General features: G+C 36.1%; 1 protein-coding gene across 2 annotated transcripts in view; it reads left to right on the top strand.

The window, feature by feature from the left end:
* DPP4 (dipeptidyl peptidase 4) overlaps nucleotides 1-17,578 on the top strand; it is an 82,614-nt gene that overhangs the window by 53,674 nt on the left and 11,362 nt on the right. For both annotated transcript variants that reach the window (XM_003820939.5, XM_057301423.2), the window contains exons 13-23: nucleotides 522-629; nucleotides 918-985; nucleotides 1,937-1,990; nucleotides 2,366-2,487; nucleotides 4,064-4,111; nucleotides 4,353-4,451; nucleotides 6,756-6,825; nucleotides 9,231-9,425; nucleotides 11,900-11,954; nucleotides 12,534-12,633; nucleotides 15,384-15,448. In XM_003820939.5, the coding sequence (XP_003820987.3) occupies nucleotides 522-629; nucleotides 918-985; nucleotides 1,937-1,990; nucleotides 2,366-2,487; nucleotides 4,064-4,111; nucleotides 4,353-4,451; nucleotides 6,756-6,825; nucleotides 9,231-9,425; nucleotides 11,900-11,954; nucleotides 12,534-12,633; nucleotides 15,384-15,448 (984 nt within the window). The remainder of the gene's footprint in view (nucleotides 1-521; nucleotides 630-917; nucleotides 986-1,936; nucleotides 1,991-2,365; nucleotides 2,488-4,063; nucleotides 4,112-4,352; nucleotides 4,452-6,755; nucleotides 6,826-9,230; nucleotides 9,426-11,899; nucleotides 11,955-12,533; nucleotides 12,634-15,383; nucleotides 15,449-17,578) is intronic.

Raw genomic sequence — 17,578 nt, 5'->3', positions numbered from 1 at the left:
TAGTCCAGAAATGGTTAAATACTAAGTCTGAGTTTCAAAAAGAAATATGTGTAAAAACAGGAAAGAAAAATATCCCCAAATTGCAAACCACCCCCAACCTGAAACAATATAAAATAATATGTCTGTTTCAAGAGAGCACATTTGTGACACTGAGGAAATTTACTGCTCCAAACTGAAAGGTTAATGCTATTTTCCAGGTGCTTGCAACCAGAAGTCATAATTATCATCCATAGAGAAAAGATGTCTCCAAATCACAACAACATCTATTTATTGTTTTCTACAAGCCTCTTTATATACATTCTCTCATTTACTGCTCACGAAAATTACCTATGAGTATGGTGTTTTTGTTCACATTTTATAGAAAGAGAATTTTCTTTTTGAGACACTTTAATTTTAATTTGGCATATAAATGGAGCATGGATTTTTGAGCGTAGGTATTGGACAGGACTTTCTAAAACTAAAGTTGGTACTGAGATGAGACACTGTGCTTTAATGTTCTTTTGTTCTCTATTATTTTCTAGTTTAGGCCTTCAGAACCTCATTTTACCCTTGATGGTAATAGCTTCTACAAGATCATCAGCAATGAAGAAGGTTACAGACACATTTGCTATTTCCAAATAGATAAAAAAGTGAGTATTCTTACATATTTTATTTCATGTTGACCTCTTTTTTTTTTTTTTGGAAACCAACTTGAAGTGGAAATCATTTGGTAAGGTGGATCAATGTGTATAAAAATCAGATTAATTTAAACTCCTCAGTGGTGTATTGTGTCATGTGGAACGAGGTGGGGAAACTCAACAAGAAAATCCAAGGTTATTTGAATTCCTGATATAAATGATTTAATCCTCCACTTTGAACACAGAGAGTCTCTAATCAATCTTTTTTTTTTTTTTTTGAAAAAAAAAAAAAACCATCAGGACTGCACATTTATTACAAAAGGCACCTGGGAAGTCATCGGGATAGAAGCTCTAACCAGTGATTATCTGTGAGTAGTGTAACAATTGATAGGATATAAACCTACTTGTCATAATCATGCCCTCTTTGCCCAGAAGTAGGGAAAAAATCTCCTACAAATAAAGAGTAGTCTTTTTGGAATGTGTTCAATACTTTTTTTCTTTTTAACATACGGAAGCCTTAATGATTTTCACATATGCTTAGCAGATTTGATACCATGCCACCAGGCAGCTCTACCTCTTGCTCTTACCTGCTTTACATTACAAGAGCTGTATCCTCTTTTACATGAACGTTGTGGAACGCCGAACTAGCAATGAGGGGCATTTTGTTAAATTTCAGCTGGCACTGATTTTTTGGAAGGCTTGGAAAGGCAATTTTATCTGTCCATGTCCCGGCCTTACTCTTTGCAAAATGGAAAGCTTTGCAGAGGCTAACTGCCATATATGAGTTGGTAGAAAAGGGGGTGTTATTTTTCATTAGAATCTGAGGCACTTTTATGATTCTTTATTGGTCTAATCGCGGAGGAATTTTGCCGCCGCCCGAAGTAGCTTTTGAAGCCCCTCTTTAGCAGTGGCTCTGCTGCTCTCAGGAACATGGGGCTCCTGCCATCTAGTAGCTTATGTTATAAGACAGAAAATACAACGATCGGGATCAATGAGTGGGGTCTCAATTTCAGGCTAGCTGCCTAGTCCTATTTTTTTTTGACAGAAGCCTTCTTTTGTGTTTTTACTTGTCACTCTAATTAAGGAAGAAATCTCTGGTTTTACATATTTTAGTCTGTTAAGAACAAGACCTTTCTGTGTAGAGATGACGGAGAAAAATGGCTTCTCGGGGGTGAGGGACACGGAAGCGATGGCGGAGGGCGGCGGGCACCCGTGCGCGCGCTCCGTGCACACTTAGGCTTGGGGTCTGAGAGCGGTGGATCGCCTCTGACTTCTTAAAAAACATAATTAATATATATTTCATTTTTTTCTCTTCCTAGATACTACATTAGTAATGAATATAAAGGAATGCCAGGAGGAAGGAATCTTTATAAGTAAGAGCTCTGTCAAGTTGTTGACTTGAGTCATTTTAGCTGACGAACAATTTCTGAACTCTATTTTTATTTTTTGCCTTGTCCTAACTAATATTAAACTGGTATTGCTATTGAGCACTTTTTATTCCTTCATAAATCAATCTACATGTCCACAAGAGAGAATGGCTTTATTCGATGTTTTGTGATATTTCCAAACAATGGGAGGTTTGAGGTTACTATTAATTCATGTATTTATTTCATGCTAAAAAAAAAAAAAAAGTCCTAAAGATTGCGTTGGCATGCTGCTGTCTTTGAAACTAGAATATGGCTTTATTCAGTTCTTTCCTCTCACTTATCTTTTCTTCAAGCACTTAATTTCCACCGTTGGTTTTACAGAATCCAACTTAGTGACTATACAAAAGTGACATGCCTTAGTTGTGAGCTGAATCCGGAAAGGTGTCAGTACTATTCTGTGTCATTCAGTAAAGAGGCGAAGTATTATCAGCTGAGATGTTCCGGTAAGTCTGAGCTCCCTGGGAGGGAGGGCAGTCGCCGCTGTTACACACTTCGAAGCAGCTCCCTCTATTCCTTTTGAATCTGAGGAGCTCTTGAAATCACCTAAGTCCCCTTCTCTCCACTCACATTTAAGTAGTGAGCATAAACAATCTTTTCTTCCCCTTATCACTGAGAGACTTGCATAGCTTGCCTTAGACCGAACACACACTCACACATGCACAAACACACACCCTTGTGTATAACAGAAGCACTTCAGTGTTAAATACATACATATTGTGGGGTTTTAAATGATTATTTTATGCACTCGTCCCTTTCAATGAGAAAATGTATGTGGCTGGTGCGTGTCACCCAACATGCTCACTGCTCCATCTTCTGTTGCTGTTGCTATTATTAATTACAAATGAAGAAACCCAGGCAAGGAGTGGCCAAGTGACTTATGCAGGTGGTCACACAGCGAGTTACAGGCACAACAGGATTCAAAACAGGCCTCTGCCTCCCGAGCCATCCCTTTTAAACAGTGTGCCAGGTTACTTCTCAAAATGGGAGAAAGGATCTGGATATTCTGAAAAGAACTGTCCATAGCACAAAAATAAATAAATGTTTTCAAACCAGTTATCTGAGTCTTCCCTCACTAGTATATTTTATTATTATGCTTTTCTTTATGGTTCTTTACTATGACTGACTTTTTTTTTTTTAGCAATTATTTCTTGGGCATGCGCTTTATTCTAAGCACTGTGCTAAAAGCTTTATATTCATGATCTTGTTTAATCTTTAAGAAATCTCTATCAAGTAGATATTATTATCCTCATTTTCTATGTGAGGAAATCAAAGCACAGTTCTGTTGTCCTAAGTCACAGAGCTAGTGAGCCAGGATTCATCCCCAGGTATGGAAAGTGCCTTCACTCTTTCTAATCCAGTATAAAAATTAATATTATCATCCAAACACATAAAATTAAAGAGCTCACAAAATAGCTCTTCTATACATTACCTTCCACTCTGCAACTACCACAGTTGGGATAAACAGTGACGATATGGGCTTGTGAGAAAAACACTTTTGCATGCCAGAAAGGAATCGCTTATCCAAGTCAGGCACTGTGCAGATGTGCCGCCTGGCTCTGGGACTCCATGGGAGTGGGGGCAGCGGGGGGAAATCCGTCCCTCCCTAGGGAGGCTGGCTACAGGGCTCTGCAGCCCACCTGGGCAGAGCCTGAAAAACCCTGTGGGATCACGTATTTAGAGTGGGGAAGGATGTCAGTTCACATTTTACTTTGCAGATGAGTATATTATGTTCAGAGATGATAATGTGCCCAAGGTGCCCAGCAGGGCACAGATTCATTTCCTACTTCATTCTACTGAGCCCTGTGCCTTTCCAGTAATACTTCTTACACTGAAATTGCAACTATTTTAAAGAGAGGGGGAGGAGAAACAGCTAACATGTATTAAACTTCTTATGCATTATAATATTTATATATTCTATCAAAGTTAAATGGTAACAAATGGTATTTTTGAAAAGTCATCTATACTATCTTTTCTAAAAAAGTATTCATCCAAAACATTTTTCCCCCATTGTGTTAACAGGTCCTGGTCTGCCCCTCTATACTCTACACAGCAGCGTGAATGATACAGGTATTTTCTCATATTTTACTCTTCATTTGTTTCTAAGAAAGTGTGTTGCATAAGTCTAACATGTACTTAGCATTGTGTGATTTTCTTTGGCTTTGTGTCTTGACAATGAGTTGAACACAAGCCTTATAACCTGAAGTATGTGTAGTCCGATCAGTGTATTTCATGTTTGCTCATTATTGCACTACATAATCCACATTTTTCACATTGTAATGAATGACTGCTGTCTCCTGTATTTCTTTAGGGCTGAGAGTCCTGGAAGACAATTCAGCTTTGGATAAAATGCTGCAGAATGTCCAGATGCCCTCCAAAAAACTGGACTTCATTATTTTGAATGAAACAAGTAAGTTAAATTCCTTTGGAATAGTACTTTTCATGGAAACACCAATGCACTCTAACTATAGTAATTCGATCTGAAAATATGTATTTCATGTTATATATAAATCTAATTTAAAAGGTTATTTCTCCATGAAATGTTTTGTCACAAGAAATACTAATTTTACATCCTTTTGTCTTAAAATATAATACCATTCTACATAAAACTTATTCTGTCAAAAGGGAAGGCATTTGGAGAACATGCTCTATCGTTAGTTCACTTTTATCCCATTAGTGACTCTATTATTCTACTAATATTAATTGTGTGTTTAACTTAATGACATCCTAGCATATTTCGCCTTTAACCCAAAGAGATCAAGGATATCTGAGATAGTTATATAAAACAATTCGTGTTGGCTATAAAATATTGAAACTTCAGTCTCAGAAGATAAATTTCGAATTTTTCCAAACCCTGCTGACCTCCCATAGTGTGGTCCCGGCTTGATTGTGTAATCATGGATTATATTCAGAGACCAGTAAGAACAATGGGTTTCTTTGAGTAGAAAATCTTGTTATTTATTGTTTGTTTTTCTTTATTTTTTCCACTAAGGGCTAACAGCTTATAGAGGAGGGAGGAATCTGTTATATTAGGATTGATTCATTTTAGGCTTTTAAAAAAATTTAGGATAATAGAAAAGATCCAACACATCTAATTTTAAATATCAGGAAAAGCACAGGAAAGTATAGCATCCTCATGAAAAACAGTTTACAGCAGTGCTACTCAAACTGAATGTGCATGTGAGTCTCCTGGGACCTTATATTAAGATGCACATTCTGACCCAGCAGGTCAAGGAAGGTCCAGGTTTCTGGATTTGTATTAAGCTTCTAGGTGATGCTAGTGCTGCTTACCCTTGAGCCACACGTGAAGGGCAAGAGCTTAGAGTTTTCCAGAGCTAACATTGACAGCCTGGTACAGAAGGCACTGAATACTGAGATGTGACATTCTATTTCAGTCATGAACACTGGGGAGCCCCTGCAGGTTTTAGGGTCACGGAAGCCACATTAGTAGACGGGTGACTTGAGACAGGATGTAGGATGGAGCTGTGGGGATGGGGAGGTGGTTATAGCCATTCAAAGTACAGAAAGGAGGGATGAAAGGTAGGTCAGGGAGGAGGGAGCCGGGAAGGTGGGACTCTGTGAATAGAAAGAACCCCCCAAACCAAAGACTATACATCTCCAAAAAAGTGGGACTAAAACACCTTCCCATCAACTAATGCCAATTCAAACAAAGCAGAGATCAAATGATGGGTTTCGCATATTCATTAAAAATATCATGGTCAACTGATAGTTTGGTGTTCTATTGAAATTATAATAGAGACTTAAATTTTGCTCTTACAAGCACATTTAATCAGAAGGCATAACAATAGTCAGCAAAATATAAATTGAAGCAAAATATAAATCTATATATTTTACTCCCAAATCTTTCTTTTCTTTTCAAGTAAAATAATCGTAACAAACATAAACAAAAAGGAAGATAAATGTTAGATAAAAATAGCTCTAGAGATAAGAATTTTTTTGCCTACAGTTTAAATCTACTGAATCTGGAATAATTTTATTTAAATGTGGAAAAACACTTTTTTATAGATCTATTAGTATAACTCATCTTTTATTTGGGAACGAAGGAAACTGACTCATTATTTAGGGACAAATTTTATTAAACTGATGTTAAATCAAGCACAGAGAATGAGACAGACCCGTGGGAGATCATACAGAATGTACGCAACAGTTTGCTCCATATAAACCCGATCTCATTCTGTGAAACACAGAGCTGAAAATGGGAACTCAGCTTTGCGGTCTGGGATGGCAATAAGAATTACAAAAATGTTATTAAATCAGAATTCTAAAATAGAGTTGGGGCCAACTAAAAATCCTAAACAGCTTCAAGGAAATTCAAGAAGAGGAAAACATTTTGGAGGAAAACTTAGAACATAAGCCATAAACAAACTAGATAAGTAGATCGGATGCCAAAGAACAGAATCATAAAAACAAAACATTAGAAATTCTAAGATGCACTTTTATGTTACTAGGCACCAATGTATTTAATAGATACATTAGGAACAACTTTATGTTTTAACATTAACTAGTATTTTAACCTGAAAGAAAATGTTATATCTTAAAAATGTGCTGAATCCAAGCAGTTCATTTTCCTTTTCTACTCTCATTTAACAAATTGTTAAACTCTAGAAATGACTTGCTACTGACGGACATGAGGAACAAAATCTTGTGCTAATAATTTTTCTTACCTCACTAATTAATCTTTCTGTTTGTTTAGAATTTTGGTATCAGATGATCTTGCCTCCCCATTTTGATAAATCCAAGAAATATCCTCTACTATTAGATGTGTAAGTATTCAAGAGAAGGGAGCAATTTAGAAGTATTGAGTCATATATATTTTTCTCAGTGCAGCTTACTGAAAAATGCAGCCAAATGCGTCCTTTCCCTCTTGCTGGATCACTGTTTACTATTTCCTCCTTTCACTGTACAGCCACAAAACCCAACCTGTGTTTTCTCACATCTTCTTAATAGAGAAGGGAGATACTCCTTTTCTGACATAATGGCATATAGATTTTCTTTTGTTTTGCTTCTCTGAACTCCAAGGGAATTTCAAAGTAATTCTTAAGTCTGCATTTTCATCCTTAACCTCCTGGACATTTTAACAAGCAAGAGATGGGCATTAACAGTCGTGACAGTTCCCTTACCCCAGCTCCCACTGGCTGCCTCATGTTTCTCTTCCTTTAGTTCTTGAAATATTATTGCCGGCTATTTTCTATTCCCCTTTTCGGTGAAGAGAAGTGATAGAGGAGAGTGTTCATTATTAAAAACTTCAAGTCTTTGAGAAAGTTAGGAATTCACAAGTCTTTGAATAGTGAATGTGAACTCATATGAATTCCAAATATGACAGCTTTGTAAAATATTTTTTATAATCATTAGGAATACAACCTACTTTAATTTTTCTAAAATTGCCCTAGCATCACCCATGATGCCATAATGTCAGGCTCTTCCTGTCCTGGCTTGCATCATTTCCTATATTAAAAACAAAATGAAACAACACTAGTGCAGGGACCTGCCGAATGCCAGGTGCTTGGCATCATTTGCCTTATTTTATTCACACAACAAACCCATATAGTAAGTTCTGTTGTTCCATTATACGGAAAAAGACATTGAAGGTCAGGGACATAATGTCTCTGTTGTTACCAGCGAGAAAAAAAAAGTGGGGAGAGGAAGGCAGGACCCAGATATTAGTATCAGACACAGCTTTGATCCACTATATTCACAGTTTCATGAAAACCACACATAAAAGCACAAAGAAAGGAAAAGATACGTATTTTAAAATTCCAGATGTGTTATCTGATTTCTTTTCAAGTAAAATAATTGTAACAAATGAAGTCAATTCATTCGTGACACTAATTTGTTTTAGGCTTCGGCTCCAATGCTAAAAAAGCATCCTTTTGAGTGATATTTTTATCTTCTTTGACTTCCTAATAAGTAATGATTTGATCTCCATTAGAAAAGGTTTTAAAAAATGGTAAATTTAATACATATTTCTGTTCAGTTATTTTCCTTTTCCTCTCTTTTAAGGTCTTTTTTTTTCTATTTTAAAAAATAATCTTGTTTAATCTTGGGGTTAGGGAACTTGATATATATACCTAATATTAAGGCAAGCTCTTAATCTACCAAATTTAATATAATTGAGAGGAGCAAGGCATTTCACATGTGAAAAAATATTTGCTAGCTCAAGAAATGCATGAATGCATTTTCCTGTTTAAAGTTAGAATGTTATAGTGTTTTGTTTAAAACTAAAGTTCTTTTGACTGACCTCCCTAAGTAGAAGGAAAACATTAGCAAAGGCATGTAAGCAGAACTTGTCCTATCCTGTGCAGGGACAGTAAGCAGATGAGTGGAGAGATGGGCTGGGGAGGGAATAAGTTATTGGAGAGTACCCATGTCCAGGAGTTGTGTAGATGGTGCAAAGATGACATATTTAAATGAATTGAAATGAGCTATAAGGAGCTCCTCTTGATTAACAAGCAGAAATGAGAGCGCTTTACAGAGCTTTACAGAGATTGTGCACACAGCTCTGTGTAGGGTAGATGGTAGCCTGTGAAGATTGCAGATACAAGGGAGTTAAACTTGTTAGTATATAGAATGCCCAATGACATGCCCGTTTTCCAATGCAACCTGTTTCTTCCTCTGAAGTTTTAAATGTTAGCATTCATTCATACTGCAGTCCATTCCACAATGATTTACAGTCATTGTGAGCAAGACTGTGCCGGGTGCTATGGGAAATGCAAAGCATATGATGCAGAAGTCAAAGTCCTTAAAGAAGGAAATAAACTTGCAGTCCAGGAGTATTTTGTTAAGCTGAGATGGAAAGATATCCAAAGCTGCATTTATTGTTGTCATCATCATTTTTTTTATACCACAACTCCCCCTTCTTAACTATTAGAGAAATTATTTCTTTGATTTCCAAGATTACATTAATACTTCTAAAATCTTGGCCTATGAAGTCTGTGTTTGATAACTATCTTCAAAGACAAAACTGACAAGTATCTTTGAAGGAAATATACAACCATGGTAGTTGTGTTGCTAAGTTTTAGAGGACTCATTCTGGACACCCCATAGGCTGGCACAGTTTAAGGCTCATGATTGGGAAGGATGCATACTTCTCCACGGAGAAGAGAAATGTAAGCATTCCTCATTTGATTCCGGAAAACCATGAAAGCTAACAATTTGGTATTTTTCATAGGTATGCAGGCCCATGTAGTCAAAAAGCAGACACTGTCTTCAGACTGAACTGGGCCACTTACCTTGCAAGCACAGAAAACATTATAGTAGCTAGCTTTGATGGCAGAGGAAGTGGTTACCAAGGAGATAAGATCATGCATGCAATCAACAGAAGACTGGGAACATTTGAAGTTGAAGATCAAATTGAAGCAGCCAGGTGAGTGACTAGGAGATGAAGTCAAAGGTCATCTGATTTTTTTCCCCTTTAAAATTTACATTTTAAAGCTGTAAAGTGTAAATAATTTAAAGTGTTCTGGGATGAATTTGTAATCTTTTATCCTTACGGTAGGTTTTAGTGAAGATGTTATGTTTAGATAACAATATATTACATTATAGATTGATATGAAGTTCAAAAAAAAAGCATTTCCTAAATGCCTCTCTGTATGAGACTCTAGAAAGGGAGTTGGCATATGTCCTACCACATTCTAAGAACAGAAAATCAAAATTCATCAGACTCGGGGACAAACTGAGGAATAAATGTACCCTAGTAAACATCTGACTAAACAAGCCAAGCCCATTCCTTCACAGTCAAGGATAAAGAGAGGACTTTTAACATCATAGGCAGTGACAACTCTGAAGTCCTAGGAGTAGCTCCTACAGTCTGGATGAGGGTGACTCTGCTATTTTGGGAAAATTGTGGAGCACAACCATCATCGGTACTATGTATAAGGGCTCTGTTATGTATGAACCACATCTCATTCTTGTGCTCTTCACTTATGGGACTATAACTAGATGTGATCTGGCTCAAGAGATGTTAACAATGAATGATGGTTACTCATAAGATGCATGTTGCATGAGAAGTGCTTTACCTGCAGGCATTGTCGCTGAAGCCCCGAGAGGCGGGTGTTCTTACCCCATATTTTAATTAAATAAATAGAGACTATTAGGTTAGGTAGCTTGCCAAAGTGAATCAGGATTTGAATCCAGTCTCATTCTGACTCTTATATTTAATTACATTCAACTGGTATGTGGGAAATGTAACTTTGAGTTTCTGTAACCAACAGCATGGATGTCTGGGGAAGCATAATAGGGAGGGTGGTTGAAAATAATGTTATGAAATCATAGACTAGGAAATGCAGAAGGATCCATGAATGATGAAATAGATGGAGAGAGAAGAAGATGACAATTGATTAAGGATTCCTGAGGAAAGAAATTCTCTTTTACTAAAGTTAATGATTAGCTATTTTCCTTAACAATTAAAAAATAGAGATTTAGAATAAACAGGGGATACATTTGTTTGAGAGTGAGGCTTTGATATTTTAAAAATAAACTTGTATCTATCCAGATCGCTCCTCTGTGAGAGAGGGCATAGTTTCCAGGGTCTCTCAAATCTGACCAACAAAAGTCCTAAAATTACAAAATTAAGGATCTACTATATACAACCCCAGTTAAATAAGTAATGAGAAATAGTGCGTTTATACAGTGGCACACACTATTGCAGCAACTAAAAAGAGCTAAGCATAACAACATGGATGAATTGCATATACTGTTGAATGAAAGAAGCTGGACACAAAAGTGTACATCCTGCAAGATGCAATTTATGTAAAGATAAAAACAAGGCAAAAGTTCAGTGAAATTTTTATGGAATTCAATAAAAGAAAAACATTTCCTTTTGTCCCTTTGCAAAGAGGGAAATGCCTTAGAGGCTTCTGATAATATGCACAGGCCATGATTTCAAGGATACATTCACTTTGTAAAGGTTGATCGAATTATACATGAATGATCTGTTGCACATTGCTGTATGTCTGCCTCCTTCAATTTTACAAAGTTTACGTGGAAAAGATGAGTTGAAAACTATTTTAATTTTTTTCTAGCACTGCTTAACTTAGGGCAACCTAGGACATATTACATGAAAACACAAAGACTGTCAAAATCAAGATAGGTTAATGCAAAGGTCTGCAACCACCCACAATGCTAAAAATTTGAGTTCCATTTGTCAGGTATTTTTAAGTAAAAAAAATTTCTTTTGATGTCAGGCTAATATTAAGAAATAGGTGCATACAATATTTTTCTTATTTCTTTACCTGGATTCCATCTCTGAACACAGTTTTGTGGCAAAGAAGACTTCTTAATCCATCAAGGAAAAATTTATTTCTATTGAGTGCGTGGTGCTGAGCTAACTAAACACCCAGCATAAGAAGGGATTTATTTAGAGAATGGTGTTTAAGTTCTCAGGTAGGGGGCCCAGAGACATTTCTAAGCCCTACTCAGAAGTTTTTCATGCCCTTATCTTTCTCCATTGCAGGGGCAGACTCTCCCAAACTGAAAAACATCTGGAGAGATTTAAATTCAATTATGTAAAGAAAAGTGCATCTGGGCTGCAAATTTTTGTATAAAACTGTGAAAAAAACTGCCAGGATTTGTTTTCTGTGAATCATACACACACACACACACACACACACACACACACACAATTTTTATGAACTCCAACAAAAGTAAACCATGTTCATCTGGATCTTAGGTTAAAATGATAGATATTTATCTCAGGTGTTTATTTGATTACTGGCAGCAATTTTTAGTCTCTAATAGAATGAAGCAGAGAACAAATGGCAGGGTTTCACATTTGTGCCTCATCTAAGTTTTCTATACACAATGCAGTACTGATCTGTGGACTTTTTCCTTGTGTTTTAGACAATTTTCAAAAATGGGATTTGTGGACAACAAACGAATTGCAATTTGGGGCTGGGTGAGTAGTTGACTGATGAATCTGTATGCATTCGTTAGTGAATATCACTCAGAGCAGGTTACTTTATCTTTTGTATATACATATTTGGAGGTGAAAATCACATCTATCAAGTCTTAGGTCTCTGGGCAGTAACTCTGCAGAATCTCCACTGAGTTAGGCTTACACCTTTGTTTATTATGATGAGCCAGGGAGGTGAGGTAGAAAGAGCAAGAAGGAAGGAGTGAAAGAGGGAGGGAAGAGGGAAGGGAAGGAAGGAGGGAGACTTGTTCTTATGCATCAGTCAGTAAAGATTTCGTGTTATTGTTTTTAAATCTTCTATAATTGGTACCACCCAGTCACTAGGGTCAGCAAATTTTCCGTAGTTTTCCCCATATACCTACCAAGAAAGGGATCAGGGCTCTGAAAGTGTAGTCTTTAAAGATACTGTCCAATTAAGGCCAATTTAAGCCTCCTATACCATGCTTTTTATCTCTAAAGAGGCACAGTATATAAAGATGTGAGAAATGTGGAAACTGCGACTCGCTTACCATATGTCCTTATTCTTTTACCTCCATAAAAATAACTGTTTCCATTCCTTAGTCATATGGAGGGTACGTAACCTCAATGGTCCTGGGATCGGGAAGCGGCGTGTTCAAGTGTGGAATAGCCGTGGCGCCTGTATCCCGGTGGGAGTACTATGGTATGTAATTGCTGCCAGGTACAAAGAAATACGGAGTGTTGACCTCAAAATGCCAGTAACAAAGCCATTCCTTTCTGAGTTTCAGTGTTTTTACAGCGAATAATAGGCTGATTCATCTTAGAGGTTCTTTTTGGATACCTATAATAAGATGATCTCATTTATTCTGCTATTTTGCAAGGCTGGGTGGTATATTTTATTACACGTTTGATTTTTTATCAACAAATTCTGTTTTCCAAATTTCAAAATAGCCCCATGCTACATTTCTACAGATAAATCATTCCTTATCTTTACTCTGATTTGATTCTTGGGTTTCACATATTAGCAGAGTGAGAGAAGTATGTATCTCTTTCCCTTCAATTAAATGTCAAATACAAGTAGGGCTTTGGATGGGAAGAGGAGAGGAGGAACAGTGGAAACACCCGTTGGGGGGTTGTTGTTTTTTTCATTCTTAATAGGTGAAAGCTACTCTAGAATATGCTCTTTGTCATCGAGAGAGTATTATTTTATAAGGCATCATACACCTACCTCTAAGACTACAATTCTCAAAAGGGAGGGAGTAAGCGATGGAAGATGAGGGAGGAGGGGGGAGTCAGAAGTGGTAAGGAGGTAATTGATTTTCCTGCACCTCTTCTGACCCCATCTCAAGTCTTCTGTCTAGTGTAAGAAAAGAATGGCTGATGATGAATAGCTTATTAAATATTTTATATCCAGAAATATGGTAGTACCCAGAGAAAAAGACTCTTTAAAGTCTCTCCCAGTCAAGATAAACCAATGTAAAAATACATTTATATCTTTCTGTTAAGAAAATTGGAGGGCACAGTTATAATTTGATCTACACACAATGAATTTGTTTTCATAATATTTTTCTGCTTGGTATTAATTGTTCTGTTGGATGGCTTGTTTTTGGAGACCTCTAGTGGTCAATAAAATAATAGAGTAAATCTTTGTAAGTTTAAAAATATGAAATGAGAAGAAAACTTCATTTAATGTATATAGACCAATCTAATACATAGAAGTTGTCTAGAGTTCTTATATACGTGTAAATTTAAACAATTTTATTCAAAGATGGGACAAAAGGAATACGTAAATGGTGTTTCAAGGCATATTTTTTAAAAGTTTACAATTGCATTATGCAGTTATGCATAATATTTTTTAAATGTTATTTTTAAAATTTCAGATCTTCTTATACATGTAAATCTGGTTAGCATAAATAATAAAGGAGTATTGTGTTCTATGACAAGCAGAATTAAAGTCTGCAGCTACCTAGGGGAAAATGTGTTTCGCCCTTAAAAGCCATTTTCCCCATCTAACGTACAACCTAAGATATTAATATTTAAATGCTAAAGTTAAAAGAGATATGAGCATTTTATGAAGTTCTTATATTTTAAAATGTCTTTTAAAATATTCTATTTTTATATTAGTGTCCTTTAAATATATAAAATTATGCATAGTCAGTATTCATGTTAATCAAAATGATAAAATATCACTGTTAGTAATTTTGGAGGAAAATATTTTGATTTTCATAGAAATGGCATAAAGTATGCATATGGAGCAACTAACACTCATTAGTGTAGTTTCTAATCTACAATACCAGTCATTCAAAAAGTGTTAGAATGTTGAATTTAGATAATATATCCATTTTTAAAATTAATGAAATCAGTTTTGAAATACTTGTAAAATTTTAGTGAAATTCAAGCCACCAACCTAGATAGCACAATGGCAAGATAAAATTCTTAGACTCTTTAACTGTAATCTGGTCACTTAAGGAGGCAGTTTTCAAAGCAGTTATGTCAGATTTTTAAAGTTTTACTGCAATTTGGCCTCAATAATTTTTTTACTGATATTTTAGGCCAAATATATATAATGTATCATTTAATTTTTTAAAATCAGGCAAAATATGTTTAACTATCCAAAATAACCAAACCAATTATGCAACCTGTTCTTCAACCATATTTATAGATAAAAGAGCTTATGTCATTTCAGCAGACAGATATTAATGTAATCTGTTTCACAGTGCTCAACTGTTATACCACAAAAATTGAGGCTTCACCACAAAATGAGAGAAAACAAATGTTAAACTTGCATTATGATGGAGTAGCTGAGCCAATATGGGGATATACAGCAAATAAATGATAACTGAATTATTTATTTTTATTATAGTGAATCCCAGTCTGATCTCCAAAATAAAATATGATTTAAATCAGCAACTAGTAATTGAACATTGTTAGGGGTCTCCAAAAGGAAATAGATGATCATAAATCAGGGCACATACTTGTATTATAACCAAAAAATTTCAACACAATTGAGGCATTAAGTGACTTCCTAACTAAAATTCTTTGAGAGGGTCATATGATAATGTTAAGATCCCTTACCCCTTAGCACTTCACATTTGACTTTTCTGCATGTGGATTATTGATTGGATTTTAGATAATCTGGTTTGATCTCCCTTTGCCCCATCGTAAGGGAAAATTGAGAATGGGTTAGGGCTGAGTGTGGAAAGGTATGAGTATGCAGGGATCTGGGAATTAGCATCTCTGGCTATATTAGCAAACCAAGTAAAAAATTACCTCCCATAAGGTGCTTTAGCCACCCTTTTCCTTCTTCATAACCACATAGAGATACTTCTGAGAGTAACTCTATATTCCTATACATGAGTGAATACATATGGAAACACTGAAGTGGCCCATTAAAAGCAAGAAAAGTTGTTATTGTATGAATTAAACTTTTTTTTCTTTTTTTTTCTTTCACAGACTCAGTGTACACAGAACGTTACATGGGTCTCCCAACTCCAGAAGACAACCTTGACCATTACAGAGTAAGAGATGAGGACCTATACCTATTTTATAACCTATTTATAAGTGGTTTAAGAACCTTCTTAATTGTATCTATTCTAGAAAATACATATTTTTATTTCCAACAAAATTCTTGTTAAAAGAAATAACACAGGTGGTTTAGAGATACTCCAATAGCTTCCCCTACTGTATTCTGCATAATTACAGTCTTTATCGTATGCTATATAGGTCACAATATGCATTCATTTAGAAATACAAAGCAACATCAGATAATTACTTTAATTATAAAATTTCAGTTTAGAAAACCTATTAGAAATTCAACATATTCCTTTAGAGCCCAGAAGACTCTCTAAACCTTTAGCTATATATTGAAATTTCTTACAGTATTATCATAAGTAAGATATATATACGAGACTATAATTTTCTTACTCATAGCCAATTATGTACAGTTTTTTTCACAAAGATTTAAGTAAAGCAGGTGAGAGGTAGGTACAGTTGGGCAGTACCCTTAAAAAGCCCTAAACCTAAATCACTGAATAGCATCCAACAGGCTGGTTGCCTGATGGAAGAACCAGTGGGCAGGTTGCTCTGCAGATGGGCTATAGCATTTAAAATATGGTGTGGGTGCAACTATCATTGACAGCCCCCATGTGCTAGTGTGGATGCCACGGCAAAGCCAGAGCATTGTCTCTGGTGCCACATTGATGCAGCTGGAAGTGCTAGCATAAGTACTAGGGACCCTTCTGGCACTTTGATCATTCCAAAACTTTGCTGATTTTGTTTGTCATGTTAGGTTGAAAAAAATTTTTTTAAAACCCTGAAACTTACAGCTGACAAGGTAAATCATTTATGATGTTTACATTTTTCAAAGATTGTTCACAATTCTTCCCAAGACAGTGAATTAAAGAGAAAGAAAAACAATAAGAATAACTTAAGAACACAATTTCTTCTCATCTGTGTCATGACTTCATATTAATACATTGCTCTGAGCAATATCCATATGTTTTTGTAAGATGTCACCCCTATTACTATGGATGCTGAAGTCATCTGATCAAAACACAGTAAAACTCAAAAGTTTCTAGTTTTGCAAGACACGTATAGACAATTTAGTTTTACCAATTACTTTCAGCTTACTTAATGAGTAAGGTGTGTGTGTGTGCGTGTGTGTGTGTGTGTGCAGGGAGCTGTGATAGCAATATTTTTGTGTTAGTGGCTGTATGACAGTTTTCATGTCTGTTTCTCAGTCAAGATAGAAAAGTAACAATCTGCAAAGTGAGATGCACAAATCATCTACCCCTGCAAAACAGTCCCATAATTAGATTGTCCCCATTTCTGCTAAGTGTCCCATTTAATACTTAGGGCTCAATTCTTCCCATTCTTTCTCCTCCACCTCCCATAAGCTGCTTTAGACACTCATTTCCTTCTTCATAACCACATTGCTATTGTCAGATAACCTATCTCCTTTTATAACAATAACCCGATTTGTCTCCCCTTATCTTGTCTTCTCACACTCCAGTCTATTGTTCACAGAGCTGGGAGATTAACTCCCACCCACAACATGTTCATGGTTCCTTCTTGTGTACTCAACTAAGCCCAGTCCTCACTCTTTACCCAGGTGTTCGGCACCCTTCCTGTAGTAGCCTACTTTGTCTGGAATGCTTGCTGTTCTCTGAATGTTTCTGTGGCTTTCCCTTTTGTGCCTTTGCCCTCTGCTCCTTCCACGTGGAGTGTCATTTCCCCTCCATCTCCACCCATTCAGAAACTTACACAGCCCTCTCAGTGGAGTAGCATCCCCTTTGGAATCCCCTTTTGATAGTTTCCTTGTATATCTCTGAATCCTCATTTTATTCCACCTTGAACTAATAGGTATCTTGTACTGAATTTTCCCCTCTTCAGTACTGTTAGTTATTCAAGGTGTACAAGCTATTCAACATTGTATTCTTTGCCTTCCCCTTTAGGAAGTATAACCTTTCCTGATTTAACTTAAAAACTTTTTGAAGGGAAACATTGTTATACAAGAATTTCTCCATCACCGTTTTCATTTTCCAGTTCAAATTTTCTTGTTAACGACCCAACCAGAATACTTAAATTTGATTGTCAAAGAGTTTTCTCCTACAAGATTCTGAAAGTTCCCGAAACATTAGAGGTGTAAC

This window comes from Pan paniscus, chromosome 13 (genome assembly GCF_029289425.2).
Source record: "Pan paniscus chromosome 13, NHGRI_mPanPan1-v2.0_pri, whole genome shotgun sequence".
Taxonomy (NCBI): domain Eukaryota; kingdom Metazoa; phylum Chordata; class Mammalia; order Primates; family Hominidae; genus Pan; species Pan paniscus.
This window is presented reverse-complemented; position numbering and strand designations above follow the sequence as displayed.